At 47.4% G+C, this 17,116-nt stretch overlaps 3 protein-coding genes across 13 annotated transcripts in view; 1 reads left to right on the top strand and 2 right to left on the bottom strand.

Moving 5' to 3' along the window:
• The window catches only part of KCTD7 (potassium channel tetramerization domain containing 7), a 13,560-nt gene extending 12,361 nt beyond the window's left edge, over positions 1-1,199 (bottom strand). For 6 of the 9 annotated variants that reach the window (XR_009349355.1, XR_009349353.1, XR_009349354.1 and 3 more), the window contains exon 1: positions 862-1,197. Coding sequence is in view for 3 of the 9 variants with exons in the window: in XM_059155258.1 (XP_059011241.1) it covers positions 862-1,005 (144 nt within the window). In the remaining 6 variants the exon portion in view is untranslated. Of the gene's footprint in view, positions 1-861 lie in introns of all 9 variants that reach the window. The other 3 variants (XR_009349350.1, XR_009349351.1, XM_059155257.1) reach the window with 2 other exon arrangements.
• Positions 1,083-16,283, top strand: LOC131819406 (rRNA 2'-O-methyltransferase fibrillarin-like). The gene is made up of 3 exons (XM_059154463.1): positions 1,083-1,205; positions 1,414-1,787; positions 15,461-16,283. Exons 1-3 carry the CDS (start codon positions 1,083-1,085, stop codon positions 15,462-15,464), a joined length of 501 nt encoding a protein of 166 aa, XP_059010446.1. The 3' UTR covers positions 15,465-16,283.
• The window catches only part of TPST1 (tyrosylprotein sulfotransferase 1), a 105,574-nt gene continuing 101,702 nt past the window's right edge, over positions 13,245-17,116 (bottom strand). For all 3 annotated transcript variants that reach the window (XM_059155254.1, XM_059155255.1, XM_059155256.1), the window contains 2 exons: positions 15,627-15,673; positions 13,245-13,784 (listed from right to left, as the gene is read on the bottom strand). In XM_059155254.1, coding sequence (XP_059011237.1) covers positions 15,656-15,673 — 18 coding nt within the window. In that variant the 3' untranslated portion in view covers positions 13,245-13,784; positions 15,627-15,655. The remainder of the gene's footprint in view (positions 13,785-15,626; positions 15,674-17,116) is intronic.

The following is a 17,116-nucleotide window of genomic DNA, read 5'->3' on the forward strand; positions in this document are numbered from 1 at the left end:
GGCCTCTTCCAAGGGCATCTCCTGCCAGGCCGCGGGTTGGCTCCGTGGAGCTGAAGACCGGGGCGCCGAGGGGAGCGGTCCAGCAGCGTGCGGACCCCACAGCCCGCAGCGGGCCTGGCGCGGGTCCGGCGCTCCCGCTCGCAGACCACGCCCGGCGACGGTGCCCAAGAGACGACCCCGCCGCGGCCTTTCCTTCCCCGGGGGCGAAGACGCCCGCAGGGTTTGGCTCGTGGGCACGGGCGTTTCGGGATGCTGCGAGCGCAGCCTCCAGTCCCGAGGGGACCCGCCACCCCCGCCCCGGCCCGCGCCCCGGAGCTGTCCCCCTCCCGGGCCTGCACGCGCCCCGGCCTCCCTCCCGCAGCGCCGCCGCAGCTCCTCCACGTCCCGTCCGGCCGCGCCGCGAGGCCCCACCTTCCCTCTCCCCGCCCCGAGGCTCCCACACGCAGCCAGGAGGGGCCCCGGCACGGGGGCGGGAGGAAAGCCCCGCGGCCGGCGGGCGGAGGCGGACACGCCGATCCGCGGGCCGCGTCTCTGCACCGGCCAGCGGGGCAGCAGGTCTGGGCGCCGCGAGGGCCGCCTCCTGGCTTTCCGACAGACGCTCCGCTCTCGGGGCGCCCGGCCCTCCCCCGGCCCCGGCCCCGTCGCTCTAAGGACCGGCCGCGGGGTGCGGCCCGTGAATTCCGGGAGCGGGGGCTGGGCCGGGGCGGGGGGAGCAGGCGCAGCTCCTCGGGCGCCGCCCTCGGCCCGGCCTCGGACCCCAGCCGAGCCCCGCTCACGCCCCGCGGTCAGCTCTCCCCGCGGTCAGCTCTGCGGGGCCCCGGCTTCTCCCCTGCGCCCCTCCCCACGCCCCGGCCCCGGTACCTCCTGGGGCAGCAGGGGCAGCGCGTGCCCCGCCTGCGTGGCCGTCGGAGTGGCCGGCTCCACGAAGTCGTCCTCGGCGTCGGAGCTGGACATGGCACCGTCCGCGCGACGGCTGTCTGGCTCCCGCCCCGTGACTGCCACCATCCCTCTGGCTCTGCACAGTGGGCGCGGCTGCGGGCGGGCGGCGGCGGCCCGGACACTAGCGCCGAGCGGCGCCGGGCATGACGCGGCGCGGCCGAGGGGCGGGCCCGGGGGGCCGAGGGCGCGGGGTGCGGGGGCCCGGGGGCGGCCACTCCCTCCGCGCCGAGCGGCTCGCCGACCACCGCGCGCACCGCCGGGCACCGGCCTGACCCGGCCGCCTCCCGCTATTGGCCGACGCGCCTCTTGCTCCGCCTCTGATTGGCAGGAAGCTCGTCCAGTCCGAGAGCAGGCAGCGCGTCGGCCTGCGCCTGAGTGGCCACTGGGAGCCGGGCTGCGGGCCCGCCCTGCCCTGATAGGTCGTCAGGCCAGCGGACGCGCCCTCTCCGCCCGCCCCTCTCGTCCGGCGCGCAGGGCGGGTGCGCGCGCGGCCGCCGCGTCTACGCGGGCTCTCCTCGTTGGCTCCGAGGGTGGTGCCCGCGTCGGGGTCGGCGCCTCCTTGCTGGAGAGAGCAGGCGGGGCCCGCAGCCCGGTCGTGGGTCTGTGGGCGGCGCTGAGGGCCGGGGAAGTCAGGGGCGGGGAGAGCGGGCCGCCGCGGTGGAGGCGCGGGAGGGCGCGGCGGCAAGGGGCGGAGGCCAATGGGGTGTGCGGTGCGGGAGGACGCGGAGGGTGAGGCGCGAGGGTGCGGAGTCGGCTGAGGTGCGGGAGGGGAGGGGGGGCGGCGGCCGCCGAGGTGCCGGAGGAGCGCGGGGCCCGCGGGGCCGAGCCTGGGCTCCCCGCGCGTCGGGGTGAGTCGGGAGGAACCAGGGAAGGGAGAGCGCGGACGCGGAGAAACCGAGTTCCGCCCCGGGAATCCGCCCGGGAAGGCCGCGGGACCGACGGCTGGCGGGGCGGCTCCGGCTCCGGAAGCAGGGCCGCGCGGAGCGGTGAGAGGGCGGCCCGGGGGCCCAGGACGCAGGGAGGCCCGCGGCCACCACGCCTGCCCGCTCCGCCGTGCGGCGGGGCTTCCCGCGGGAACGGGGTTTCCGGTCCTCCCGCGTGCGCGGCGGGGCTCCGGGGGCCGCGGCCCGGGCGGGGCCCTGCGCAACGAGCGGGAAGGGCCGGGCCGCCTTCCCGCACCGCAGGGCCGTCGGCGGGCGGCGGCGTCCGGGCCCGGCCACCGGAGCGCCGCGGGGAGAGGCTCCGTCGGGAGGGACGGGGTGAGGAGCAGAGGCCCGTGCGGACCCCGGGGTCACGTCTCCGAGGGCAAACCAAGCGGCAAGCCCGACGCGAGCGGCCGCCGCTCCTGCCCGGGTCTCCCGAGGAGACGCGCCGAACGCGAGCTCGAGCGCCGCGCGCGGTCGTGTCCGGACTCGCCCCGGACCCCTGCCCCCTCCTAAATACGGGATCAGTCCGTGCCGCCTTCTCTTTCCTGGGGAGTCACGACACAAAAACGCAAAACCGTATGTGTGTAGTGAAGAGCGAGTGTAAAGCAGAAGCTCCGTCGAGAGCCGGACAGCGCCAGCCCCACGTGCTCCAGGGGCCTCCCTCCGGAGGATCACGTCCATTCTCCCAGAGGTCACCTCCGTTCTCCCAGAGGTCACGTCCGTTCTCCCAGAGGTCACCTCCGTTCTCCCAGAGGTCACCATCATCCTCACTTTTCTGACAGCCCTTTCCTTGTTTTCCAGGCTTGACCACTCTCGTCTACATCTCTAAGCAATGCAGTTTAATTTTAGCTGTTTTTAGACTTTATTTTTTTTCAAGATCTATTTATTTTAGAGAGAGAGAGAATGGGGGGCGGGGGCAGGGGGCGAAGGAGAGAGAATCTCAAGCAGGCTCCCGGCTGAGCTGGGAGCCTGACGTTTTGTCTTCTCCCCTGGCCTACCCAGGGCCTGTGTATCTAAGCATCTCCCTGAGGAATGCCTTTGTGTGTTCCCCTTCCAGCACCTGACAAAGTCCACCAGATTAACCCATCAGCCTTCCATGCTCTGCTTCTGGGTGAGTGCCATCACCATGTGAGCTGGTACCCTATAAATGCATGATTAACAGTGCCACGGGGCCATCTGTCCATGCTCTTTTCGAGTCGGCTCTCGCTTTTTTAAAAAATTGAGATGTAATTGACATATAACATTATACTGGTTTCTGGTGTACAGTGATTGACTATTTGTCTGAGTGGCAAAAGGCTTACCGCAGTAAAACCAGTCAATATCTAAGTCAGCTTCCTCTTCTATTTCCAATCTGATTATTCTCTCCAAGATCCCTCTGCACCCCAGGAAATCGCTCCTCCTTCCAGCAAATGGCAGTCTGGCTTTTACTACATAGAGCAGTGAGGCTATCAGGCCTAAAGAACTCCCTGCACTTCCTACCATTTCCCTTGCGCGTTAACCCTCTTCTCTGGGTTTGAGGCTTAGTCTCCAAAGCAGGCTCTGACTTTTCCAGGATTGCACTTGCTCCATCCGGTAGCCCTTTTTTCTCCTGAATTTTCAGTCTCCGCTTCTACATCGTTTCTTTTGCTACAGGCTATATTTATGTGCCAGCTTCTCCCAGCATAATAAATACAAATTCTTCTTCAGCACTGCATCCTTCTCTAGGCTGCACACCTTTCTCCGTCTCTTCGTAGCCAGTATCCTGACAAGAGTCCTCGCTGCTTCCTCCACTTCCTTATTCCCATCGCGAGGTAGACTTCTCACCCTCACTGAAACTGCTGTCCCCAAGATCAGAGTGGCCTCCTAATCGCCAAGCCCAACGATCTGTCCTTCTTGAACTCTCTGAAGCATGCCCCTGTTGGCCAGTTTCTCTCTTAAAACTCCTTCTTCCTCCTTTGAATTTCATGAGCCTCTTCTGTCTCTCCTCTCTCTTTCCCATCTCCTTTGTATGGTTCATTCACCCTTCACCTCTTCAGAGCTGTTGCATCCTGGAATTAGCACTTGGCTTTCTTCTTTCTTGTTTTACATACACTCTCAAGGTGATTCTGTCCACTCCCATGGTTTCAACCACCGTCTATATGTTAAAGTTCCTCAAATTTAAATTTCCAACCCAGTTGTTTCTCCTGAACTTCATATCCTTATCTTACATAAAACTGCTTCACATCTCTAACTGGATGTCCCTAAGGGCAATTCAGACTGAATCTGTTCAAAACCTGACTCAGCATCTTCCCACCAAATGTTTCCATCCTCTTATTTCCCCCAATTCTCGCTCAACTCCTTGTTTCTTATCCATTGTACACGAAGGGAGAAATACCATGACTGAGAGGAGGGAGTTAGAAGGTTGGCTTTCCCTTGCTCTCCCAGCCTTGAGAAACAAGGCCAATAGTCTTGTTTGCCAACAGCTTCCCAAGGCACAAAACCTTGGCTAATGGCCCACTTGCTCTCAATCCAGCTCAGCGCTCCCCCAGCCTCTGGTGCACCCCATTCATTACCCACCTCTATTCCTTTGCCTGGGCTTCTCTTCCTATCATCTGCTTGGAAAAATGTGACCAATGTTCACACTGGCTCTCTTACTGCTTTTCTGGTCCCTCTCAAGTGTGCCTCACTGAATGGTAGAAGCTTGAAATGTAAAAGCTACTTTTCCCAGAGTACCTTGTATCCTGGATTCCACACATGACCTAATTTTCACCAAGAAGATCAGTGCGCTTGACATGTGGAGAGGGAAAGTGAACACTGATTTGGAGGCCATGATTCTTTCCCTTTTGGGAAGCAAGCTCAAATGTGGAGGAGTTGAAACTTTTCCTTTTTGCTGTGGCTGTAGCAGACTTCCTGGTTTATACCTTCCTGGATGTCAAAAAGCAGAGTGGAGGCATCTGTTTTATTGTCTTACTATATCTCTCAAGGTCCGGTACAATGCACGTCACACAGGAACTCAATAGATGAATGCCAAAAGAAATTTGTGCAGTGATCACATTCAAATTATTATCACCATATACTTTTTCCTCTTGTATTTTATTGGTATTATTAGTACATAGGGTTTATATTATATATATTTGATATATATATTATATTAGTATTAGTATTGCTGTTATTAATATCAAAGAGGTAGGGAATTCCAGAATGCCATCACTGGGCTGGTGGGAAGGAGCTCCCGTCAAGCTGTAAGAAGTCCTAGGAGTGAACACTAAGGGAATACTCTTTGGTTTTGGGTTCACACTGGTGACCGTGGACATCACCGTGCAAGATGACATGGGCCCTGAAGGACTCTCATCCCAAGCTCTTTACGTATAGGCTTTTAATGAATGTTGTTTATATTTTCACTTATTAGTTATAATTAAAACAAAAATAACATGCAACAAATGTAAAAATAACATCTAGAATTCCATGAAAATGGTGTTTCATGAATGTGGTTTGAGGGTCCGTCATTGTCCTACCTACTACTGCATGTTACTTTCTTGTATCTTATGTCTCTAAGTGAGGCTGGTTCCAGTCACCTCTGGAAGCGTTTTGGTTAAATCCAGTGGGTGAACGTAATGGAGCCACGTCCCCAGTTCTCCCACCTCATGCCCACTTCGTGTGGCATTTTCTCTGGCCTTTCATTTCAGGGTTAAGCACTTCCCAGCTTAAATATCTATGACCTCCATATGATTCTAGCAAGTAGAAAAAGAATTTAGGGGAAACACAACCCTGCACCTGAGAAAACGCACCCTGTCTCCTGCTGTTGCCTTTTTTGGGGGCCTCTCCTCCATTCTACATTCTTTGTCTTCCTAGGCATCCCAACCCGCTCAGAGACTTTGTTGGGTTTGGCTCTGATGTTTGTTCTGACATTTCTTGGAATTGCTGGCCGAGAGCCCCTTTGGTTGGCTAGAGACATTAAGGTGTAATGAAATATTTAAATATCCTGAGGCAGGATAGGATTAAAATAATCTCTAAGAGCAGGGGTTTGTGTATTTTTTCTATTAAGGGACACAGAGGAATATTTTCATCTTGGCAGACCGTATAGTTTGTCTCTACTCAGCCTGCAGCTGTAGGGAGAAAGCAGCCACAGACAAGACATACACAGCACATGTGGCCAGACTTGCCTCACTGGCTCTAACTTGCCAGCCCCATGTAAGTTAAATAAATGCATCCAAATGCATTGTGATCTTTTCAAATGTGCTCCGTCCAAACATCCAAATGGCTGATAGCCTGCTTCATTTCTGATTCAAGTCTCAGTTATTTATTTGTGAAGAACAACAAATAGCCATGTCTTCAGTTTATTAATATTCCTAACCATCTGAAGGCTGGATACATGAGACTTACTAGAAAACGAATGAACTGAAAGTCACTGTTAAGCCTAACTAGATGTGTAGTTTGGGCTAAGTTGCAATACTACTCAAGACCCCAATTTTCTGTTTCTTTTTTACCTGTAGGATTAGGCGGTTTGGTCTCTTATTTCTTTAAAAAAAGTATTGTTTTGGGGGTTCTCCTTGTGGTGGCAGCATGAGAGCAGAGTAGGCACTGTGGCAGCCAGTCACTGCAGGACAGCCATTGAGAAAGTTTTCTTACCCTCTTTAAGTTTAGTTGCAAGGAGTGCAGCCAAAACTGTAACCAAAAAAAAAAGCATTTGCTTCCAGAAAAATCTCAGAGAAAGTATTGTAGGCAACAGTAGTAGCTGTTGATCAGGCTCTAAAGGAAAATGTGGAGAGATTCAACCAATTAGCCTGAAAGTTGGGAGATAAAATTCTTCTCCCAGGATATGGAGGCCTCAAAATAGTATTTCGAGATGGTGACATTCTCGGAAAATATGTAGACTGAAATAAATCACTATTGAAATGGCATCACATGAAGCTGTCCATTCCACTGATGTTCTGAAACCTTTCCTGTAAATAATTTCCATGTCTCTTTTTCATAAATTAATGATATCTAAGAATGTAATAATAATTCATTGTTTATGATCATAGCATGTTTGGAAAACTGAGTTAAGCAGAAAGACAAAAACAAGCATCTCCACAATTCCACCACAAGACATAACACTTAATATTTTGGAACACGTCCTTTGAGTTTACCAATTTAGCTATTCTATTTAGTTTCCTACCTATCCTTTAAGTAATAAAAATGGGATCATAATAAAGAGCTTTGTGATCTCAAGTTTTCACTTAATGTAACATGAGTGTTTTTGTGTTTTTCCATGTTATTAAATGTTTTTCTATATTTATTAGCTCAGTTCTATTATGTGGATATACCACGATTCATTTAACCAGCATGCCCTTTTGCTAGATTTCTTAAGCTTTTTTATTTCCATAAACTACTGTAATGACAGTTTCTTACAGAAAGCTTTGCGCACATGCGAGAAGTATTTCCTTTTTTGTTTTCAGCTCGAAAACTTTTTCCTACGTTCAGCAGTCATTCCATGTTCGACCAGTAGGGGGCATTTTAGGCTTTCTCAGGTAAGGCCTTAAAATCATTTTTATAACACATAAGAACAAAAATAGTGGTTTTATTGTGAAAATGATTCAATTTTGGGTCTTCAGTAATAATAAGCTCCAAAGGAAGAATCAAAGTCATTTATTTTTATCTGTAACAAAACTACTCTCACTCTCACACACACACACACAGCCCAATACTCAAATAATGAACAGCTTTGTTAGGATTTCAACACAAAATGAATAAAACTTACCTCTTTTGCCCAATTCAGAATAGCTAAGAAGGGAGCGCTTTGCTTCACACAAAGACCTAGAGTCTCTGCGGAAGACGGCAGTGGGTAGTGACGAGCAGGAAAGGGAACTCAATGCTGAAAATATGGACCTCTGGAGGAAAGACCAGACAGCTCCATGATCTACAGTTCCTCTAGAAATACAGATTTGGCTGTAACACTGAATGGAATCTTGCCTAGACCATTACTTATATATCACCGACTAGCCAGGTTTTGGTAGATGATACTACATAAATTTTGTTAGAACCTGAAATAATTGTTTTATGGGCATTTTCCTTGATTTTTACCAAGACCATAAATTCCTAAAGGCAGTCCTCTGCCTGTACTTTCTGGCACACCACCCAACTATACCCAGCAAATTACTAAGTACAAGGGAGGTACTTAAACAGTTGCGATCAATGCTAACGGCAAGCTTCTATTCTAGTATAAAGATTATCGAGATGCAGGGTATTGGTTAAGGTGTTGGCTCCGCAGCCAGGGTGCCTATGTTTGAATCCTGACTGTCACTAGCTGTACTCCTTGCTTTACCCCCAAGCCAATGTTTGTAAAATGGAGGCCATCATAGTACATACTTCAGATGGTAATTATGAGAATTAAATTATTTTAAACATATAAAATGGTTAGCGCAGGGCCTGGACCATGACAAGTTCTTGATTAAATATTACTAGATGGATTGCTTGATTAAGGGATTACTGAGGGTTCTTTTTTTTCCTCTCATTTTTAAATTCAATGATTTTCATGGCTGATGCTCTCTCCAAGCTCTTCCTGTGGCCTCCAAGGACACCAGCCTCTCTCTGGCCTTGTGGGTTCACTTGCTATGGCCAATGGCTAGGCTGGCTCCGGGAAGTTCTCGGATAGTCAGTCAGAGGGCATATGTCTACCTGGTCCCTTCTTGTTACCTCCTTTTAAATTTTACTCCAACCATCTTTCATCTGGTTAACAGAAGCGCCATTTGATTTCACCAAATCACAACATCTCATAGACGGTCATCTTCATACATGTGATTGAGGAGGTCAACAAGAAACAAACACTTTTCTTCATAGGGTGCAAAAGAAATGTGCTTGGGCCAGAAAGAAAGCAAGCTTTGTGAAAGAAGGAATGTCAGCACGGATGGAAATAGCACAGCATCTGTTTCTTCAGGCCAGTTACGCTGTCGTTTTCTTTTTCCCCCAGTCAGCCATTCTGTGCCGTGGTTCTCTGCCCTTTTCCCATGCATGCCCACCGCTAACACCGGAATCTCTAGGGTGGGCAGGTGTGGGGAATACAAATCCAGTCTTCTTTGGGGCCAATCCTGGAGACAGGCTGCGTTATGGTTTAAAAAAAAAAAAAACAAAAAAACACCCCTTTGGGGTGCCTAAGTGGCTCAATGGGTTAAGCCTCTGCCTTTGGCTTGGGTCATGATCTCAGGGTTCTGGGATCAAGCCCTTTGGCGGTGTAGAGCTCTCTGCTCAGCGGGGAGCCTGCTTTCCCCACCCCTCCTCTCTGCCTGCCTCTCTGCCTACCTGTGGTCCCTGTCTATCAAATAAAATCTTAAAAAAAAAAAAAGTCCTCCTCTCCCATTCAGATAGGCTCTAGAGGAGTATGTGACCTCCTCCCTACAAAGTTAATGATGTAAGAATAACACAGGTAGTAAACAAATCATGATTACATTAAGCTGAAGCGGACTTTGTTACTATTGGGAGGCTGCAGCAGTTGTATAGGAGAAAACGGCACTGAATACAGCCGAGCCCTTCACGAGGCTGGGATTTCCCAGGTGGAGGGGAGCGGGTTTGTAGGCATCTGGAAGAAGCAAGGAGTGAAGGCAGGAGGCGTACCGTACGCGAGGAAGTGGTGAGGTCACATTGTGGAGGCAGGACGGTTTAGTGGCAATGTGTTAGGCAGCAGAGAATCAAAGAAGGCTTTGAACAAAGGATTGATTCGGCAGCAGTATTCATTTCCAACTGAAGGGGAGAGGCCTGGGCAAGTGGACTGGAAAGAGGGATGTTGAAGTCAGGCTTGGACTGAAGTGCTGCTCACCATGATGGCACTGCCTGAGGGGCCTTGTCTAAGGGATTGATCCAGCTGAGCCTGTTTTCTCATCTGTAAAATGACATGCCAGAGGTTTCTGGGAGAATTGATAATTTACCAAGTATTTTCCTGGGTTCCTGGAATGTGCCAGGCACTTTGCTAGGTGTCAGAGATACACAAAGGGACAAGAAAAGATACAGTCTCTATCTTCCAGGAACTTACCTCTCAGTACAGGAGACTGAGAAATTTAAAAAAAAAAAAAAAAAAAAAAAAAAGTCAACAGATTAAAAACTGCAAAGTCTGATAAGGTGATACCGTGAAGAAGAGAGGCAGGAAGGGCATCTACTTTTTCGTTCAAGGGGCCAGGAAAAGTCTCTCTGAGGAAATGGAGTTTATGGAGACCAGACCTGCAAAGGAGGCCTGAGGCAAAGAGCAAAGGGAAGAACATTCCAGAGAGAGGAATAGTATGTGCAAAGGCAGGAAAAGTTTGGTGTGTTTCCAGGAGATGCAAAGAACCCTAGAACATAAGGGGTGAGGTGGGGGAGGCAGAGAGAAGGGTGGTGGCTGGGTCATGGCAGTTAACATGGATTCTATTCTGAGAGAGAGGCGAAGGGGGAAGGATAACTATATGCGCATTGTAAAACTATTACTCTGCTGCGTGCTAAACAGAACTGGGGGGGGAGTAGGGAAGGGATATTATCTAGGAGACTCTCTACGGCAACAGTCTGGTAACAGATGGTACTGTCTTACGTTACAGTGGGGGCAGTGGAGCTGAAGTGAAATAGATGGCTTCAAGAAATATATATATATATATATATATATATATATACATACACACAGATATTTTTAAGATTTTACTCATTTTATTTTTATTTATTATTATTATTTATTTTATTCATTTATTCGACAGAGATCACAAATAGGCAGAGAGACGGGGGGGGGGGGGGTGTGGCAGGGAGTAGGCTCCCCGCTGAGCAGAGAGCCTGATGCAGGGCTCAATCCCAGGAGAGCTGAGATCACGACCCGAGCCGAACACAGAGACTCAACCCACTGAGCCACCCAGGTGCCCCTCAAGAAATATTTTAAAGGTAGAATCAAAGATCTTGTACATGGGGAAAAAAGGGGAAGAAAAGACTCTTGGGTTTCTGGCTTGAGTGACTAGGTAGAAAATATTATTTGCTGATGGGTAAGACCAGAAGATGCAGAATTCTGAGGCCAGGTATAAGAAAACACATAAAACATCTTGTTTGGTGCCTCACACACATAAGAAGACACTCAATAAATAGAAATTACTATTATTATCTGGTCATTCTGTATTGTAGAACAATGACTTCCAGGAAACAGCTGGGAACAGAAACTTGTCCTTAAATGTAATATGTAGGCATGAAACAGAACAAGATTTGAGACAAATGGATGATAGCAAGTCTTTATGAAATAAAATACAGCCAAATCTTAAGATGTTAAGATGCATGTCAATCTTCAACAAAGGAGGAAAGAATTGCATCAATGGGAAAAAGTCTCTTCAATAAGTGGTGCTGGGAAAACTTGCCACGTGCAAAAGAATGAAACTGAGTCACTTTCTTACACAATACACAAAAATAAACTCAAAATGCATTAAAGACCTAAATGTGGAAAAAAAAAAAAAAAGACCTAAATGTGAGACCTGAAATCATAAAAACCCTAGATGAGAACACAGGCAGGAATTTCTCTGACATTAGTTGTAACATTTTTCAAGATATGTCTCATGAAGCAAGGGAAATAAAAGCAAAAATAAACTATTGGGACTTCATCAAAATAAAAAACTTCTGCACAGCAAAGAAAACAACGAATCTAAAAGGCAACCTCAGAATGGGAACAGGTATTTGCAAATGACATATCTGACAAAGGGTTAGTATCCAAAATATATAAAGAACTGATACAACTCAACACCCAAAAAACAAATAATTCAATTAAAATGGGCAGGAGACAAGAACAGACATTTCTCCAAAGACATACAGATAGCGAACTGATAAGTGAAAAGATGCTTAACACCACACATCATCAGAGGAATGCAAAATAAAACCACAATGAGATCTCACCTCACACCTGTCAGAACAGCTAAAATAAAAAACAAGAAATGACAAGTGTTGGGGAGGATGTGGAGGAAAAGGAAAAGGAACCCTTGTACACTGTTGGTCGGAACGCAAACTGGTGCAGCTACTGCGGGAAACAGTATGGAGGTTCCTCAAAAAGTTAAAAATAGTATGAGCCCAATAAAGAAGATTTGATACACACACACACACACACACACACACACACACAGAGGAATACTATGAAGCCATCAAAAGAAATGAAATCTTGCCATTTGCAACAGCATTGCTGGAACTGGAGGGTATTATGCTGAGTGAAATAAGTCAATCAGAGAAAGACAACTATCATATTATTTCTCTGATATGAGGAATTTGAGAGGCAGGGAGAGGGGTTGTGGGGGTAGGGAAAGGAAAAAAATAAACAAGATGGGATCAGGAGGGAGACAAATCATAAGACTCTTAATCTCACAAAACAAACTGAGGGTTGCCGGTGGGTGGGGGGGTTATGGAGAGGGTGGCTGGGTTATGGCATTGGGGAGGGTATGTGCTATGATGAGTGCTGTAGAATGTGTAAGCCCGGTGATTCAAAGACCTGTACCCCTGGGGCAAATAATACCACAAATAAAAGTTAATAAAAATAGTTAAAAAAATAGTATGAACCCAATAATTACACTACTGGGTATGTACCCAAAGAATACAAAAACACTAATTCAAAAGGATACATGCACCCAAATGTTTACAGCAGCATTCTTTACAATAGCCAAATTATGGAAATAGTCCAAGTATCCATCAACTGATGAATGGATAAGGAAGATGTGGCACACACACACTAACAATGGAATATTACTTGGCTATAAAAAATGATCTCCTGCCATTTGCAACAACATGGATGGAGCTAGAGAGCAGAATGCTAAGCAAAGTCAGAGAAAGACAAATACCACGTAATTCCACTCCTGTGTGGAATTTAAGAAACAAACGAATGAATGAAGAAAAAAAAGAGCAACAAACCAAAAAACAGACTCTTTTTTTTTTTTTAAAGATTTTATTTATTTATTTGACAGACAGAGGTCACAAGTAGGCAGAGAAGCAGGTAGAGAGAGAGAGGAGGAAGCAGGCTCCCTGCTGAGCAGAGAGCCCGATGCGGGACTCGATCCCAGGACCCTGAGATCATGACCTGAGCTGAAGACAGAGGCTTAACCCACTGAGCCACCCAGGTGCCCCCAAAAAACAGACTCTTAACTCTAGAGAACAAACTGACGGTTACCGGAGGGGAGAGAGACGGAGATGGGGGAGGGATGAACTGTGACAGAGATCAAGGAGAGCCCTTGCAATGAGCACTGGGCATCGTAGGAAGTACCGAATTGCCATACTGTACACCTGAAGCTAATATAACACTGTGTGTTAACTACACCGGGATTAAAATAAAAAAACTTAATTGAAGCTATGATGCAGAGAAGGAATTATCTACAATAGAGCCAACTGAAGAAACTCCGGTTTATCAGTCACCATCTGATAAGGTCTTACTGCTTCTCTTAAGTCACAGTAATGAAAACATGTAAACCACCAGAATGCTTTGCACATTTAAAGCTTTTATTTTGAAAAATAAAATACAAAAGTCATTAAGTTGTAAATGTATACGGTAATTCCTCAACTTCTCAAAAACAATACAATGAATTATTTAAATAATTAAGATATTTAATATTATCCACATCAATACATTTAAACAGGAAGTGTTCTACAAAACATTAGAACATGTACAGATAACCTATCCCAAGATGAAACTGCCCAGTTTTGCTTAGAGAATTCCATTTAAAACCCTCCCCTTAAAACAAGTTTGGAATCTGGTCAGAAAAGAGGACCAGAGCAGTTTTAGCAGAAAGCACATGCTCCCTCTGGGCTTCCTATGCAGCGGCCGTGCGCGCCATGGGGATCAGGAGGGCCGCACGGGGAAGCAGATCACTCGGGAAGGCCCAGATGAGCACGGGCAGCGCACGCTCTCAGTAGAAGGAGGCTGGCAAGTGAGCGGGAGATGCGGGCCGCGCTCTGCTCATCTCAACGGGGGACAGCCAGTCCTAGAATCTCCCTCCTGTTGAAAGGCGGCAGTCTTCCCTGGGGCAGACAAACAGAGCTCGGTTACAAGCGCGGAGTCACACTTTGTTCTCCCCGCACCACGCTGCCTCCTTCCCGGCTGGGGTCCTGGCATCAGCCAGGCAGACAGTGAGGAGGACAGCCGGTTCCGAGAGCAGCTGCCTCAGAAGCACTGTCCTCCCGGAGATGCTCCGTCGCCTTCCTTGCTTCTTCCCAGTCCTTCTCTCACCGCAGGCGGCCCCTACAGGCCGCAACAAGCATATGGAGCTGCAGTGATGCTGTCGAGGCAACTCAAAGGCCGAGTCCATGGACACTATATTCCATCTTGTAAAGTATTCGATAGGCGGGTCCCTGTGTGTGCATTTCGTGGACGGAAGTTATCTATAAGAGGTGTGATTGCTGCTGCTACATACGTCTACAGAGTGTGTGTCTAGCACCTAGCATTTCCTCCTTAGCAAAAAGGTAGTCATAAATCTTGAAACCTATTATTATTAGCTCAGTCTTCCATGATCTTGACATGGCATAGCCGTGTTCATGTGCTTTTTCATTCTATTATCCACTAACCCAGCAAGTCATAAAAATCTTACTCAAATCATTCAGTCTTCATTTTCTCATCAGTACAACAGGGATAATACCACCTACTTGCCAGAGTGGTTTGAACCTTGAAAGAATTCACTCATATATGTACATATATGAATATAATATTATATATTACAGTGTGTCATATAATATGTCATTCAAAAAAAAGATTTTATTTCTTTATTTGACCTAGAGACACAGCAAGAGAGGGAACTTAAGCAGGGGGAGCAGGGGAGGGAGATGCAGACCTCCCACAGAGCAGGGAGCCCAATGTGGGGTTCAATCCCGGGACCCCAAAATTATGACCTGAGCCAAAGGCAGACACTTAATGACTAAGCCACCCAGGCACCCATGTGTATGGCATTTATATATTACATATATAAAATGCTTGATATTCTATGCCTTGAACAGAGTATGCAGTCAATACATTGTTATTATATAAAATAAAATAAAACAGCAAGCAAAACTATAAGAAAAAAGTTTTTTTAAAAAGTTTTTCAAGTTCCAAATGATCTAAGGCATTACCACATCATTCAGAACAAAACAGAATCTTAAGGACGTGTGGGAAAGGGGCATGAGCTCTGAGAAGCAATGTTAGGAGGTCTGGGTTCAGAAACCAGCTTTTCCACTAATTGGCTGGTGTCCCTGGACATGTACCTGATGATACTCAGATATAAAGGGGACTGATAGGTATGGCTGGCCTAGCCCAACTGTAGCCCCCACCTACAAGAGACAATATAGGTTACCAACATAAGATCTCATCGTACATTAAAACCAGCAAGCACAGACTTGACCAATTTCCAAAAATACTACTGCAAAAACATTTGCACATCCAGCATGCACAGAAGCAGCACAGGGTGGTGGAAGAAGCTTTCACCTTCCCGCGATGTCACTTTGACAAATAACCCGCTCAGTTTCCTTATCTGCAAACAGGTTATTGGGATTAATGGTCTCTAGATTTCTTTCAGCTAAAATATCTTAGTATCTTATACTCCTCCTCATATTAAAAATAAAAACTAACACTGTTTGAGTGCTTACTAGGTGCCAAGCTTTTTGTAGACATTATTATGCTCAATTCTTACTACTACTCTCTTACTAATATTGTCCTCGTTTTGCAGATGAGGAAGCTAAGACACAGAGAAGCCAATTGTTCAATGCCACAGAGCCCAGATTCCAACTCGGCCAACGGACTCCAGAGCTGTGTTCTCTACTCCAGCCATACTGCCTCCTAAGAGAGCTTAAGCAGGGAAACCCAAAGACCAAAGAATGTCCCCCAACTCTCACCTCATGTATGGAAGAGGTTCCTGGCTCTGCTACTCCACTTCCTCAGTCTGTCAAAGGAAGCAAACGATATTTTAAAAGACCTTGGAAATATCAGGGATAGCCTGTCAGCTCTGATCACAGATTTTCCAATGAACTCAGTCTGCTACAACTATATAATAAAGAACCTGACTGGCCTGTCTCTAGTTCCTGGTAGGGAGACTCTAAATTCTTGGATTTTCCTGGGTAAAGGGAATATCTTCATTATTCAGGAGCTGCTTGGATCATACTGGAGTTTAAGCTACAAAATGAGATAACTCAGGATGGAGGCTGGTCACACAAAGATCACACCTGTGGTTAGAGACTTGGGACTGAGTCAGCCCAGCCTTGGGGTAGCGGATGACCGGGAATGACTTCAACTACATAGTCAATGATTCAATCAATCATGTCTATGTGATTAGATCCCAATAAAAAACTGCGGGTGCTGCAGTTCAGTGAAGGCACAGGTGTGCTGCTGAGGGGGAGAAGTACCCTGATTCGTGGGGAATGGGCACAGCTCTGTGTCTGGGAACCTCATAGCCCTGTCTCTTCATTTGGCTGATCCTGATTTGTGTCCTTTATAATAAAACTGTAAATACGGCACTTCGCTGAGTTCTGTGAGCCACTTTAGCTATACCAAACCTGAGGGTTCTGTGAGTTTCAATTTTCTAATTTATTATAAGTTAAATAAAAGTCTTTTACAGCCTTTTTCTAAGTATTTGCGTGTGGGATGCATTAAACTAACCATACTAAGGGGCTTAAAGTCCTAGTAAGGCTTTTGTGCAATTTTTTTTCTGATAGATTTGTAGAAATCCTCTACAGTCTACAAATGAATCCTTTGTTTCAAATTATTTTATCCCACTTAAGGTATACTTTTATACTCTTTATGATGCTTTCTAATAAGTAAATATTATCAATTTTAGTGGCGCCAAATTATCCATTTTGAAATTAACAATTAGTGTTTTCTATGATCTAAGAAATCCTTCCCTTTTAAGGTCATGAAGATATTCTCCTTTGTGGTCTCCTAAAAACTTTATTATTTTTGCCTTTAACGTTTAGGTTTATAATTGGCCTGGCTATGATTTTTGTGTATGCTGTGAAGCAGAGGTATCCCTTTAATTTTAGACTCAAATTTCCTTTCTTGATTCCTTCAAACTTATTATGCAAAACAGTCTTTGGATCTGACATTCCTTCAAGACTTGCCTCTTGGATTATTCTCTGGCTCCAACTGCCACACCCTACAAGTGACTGATGGCTTATTCATGACTCCATCCAGGTTTTGGGGGTATCACGCCTAGCCCAGGCTCCAGGCCCAGGGCCCCCTTGTCTGTAAAAATTGATCAGTCTTCAAGGGAGATCGGAAGTTCCTTAAAAAGACCTTTTTTCTCTCTGACTCTTGAGGACTCATTCCAACTTCTCACCCATGACCGAAATTGAGTAAACATTTGTTGAATAAATGAATGAATGGGAGGATT

This window comes from Mustela lutreola, chromosome 17 (assembly GCF_030435805.1).
Source record: "Mustela lutreola isolate mMusLut2 chromosome 17, mMusLut2.pri, whole genome shotgun sequence".
Taxonomy (NCBI): Eukaryota; Metazoa; Chordata; class Mammalia; order Carnivora; family Mustelidae; genus Mustela; species Mustela lutreola.

Coding starts and splice junctions, on each gene's coding strand:
- LOC131819406 (XM_059154463.1), top strand. CDS start 1,083: ATGACGCGGCGCGGCCGAGGGGCGGGCCCGGGGGGCCGAGGGCGCGGG. Junction 1,206..1,413: donor GCGCGCACCGCCGGGCACCG/GCCTGACCCGGC, acceptor TCCGGCGCGCAG/GGCGGGTGCGCGCGCGGCCG.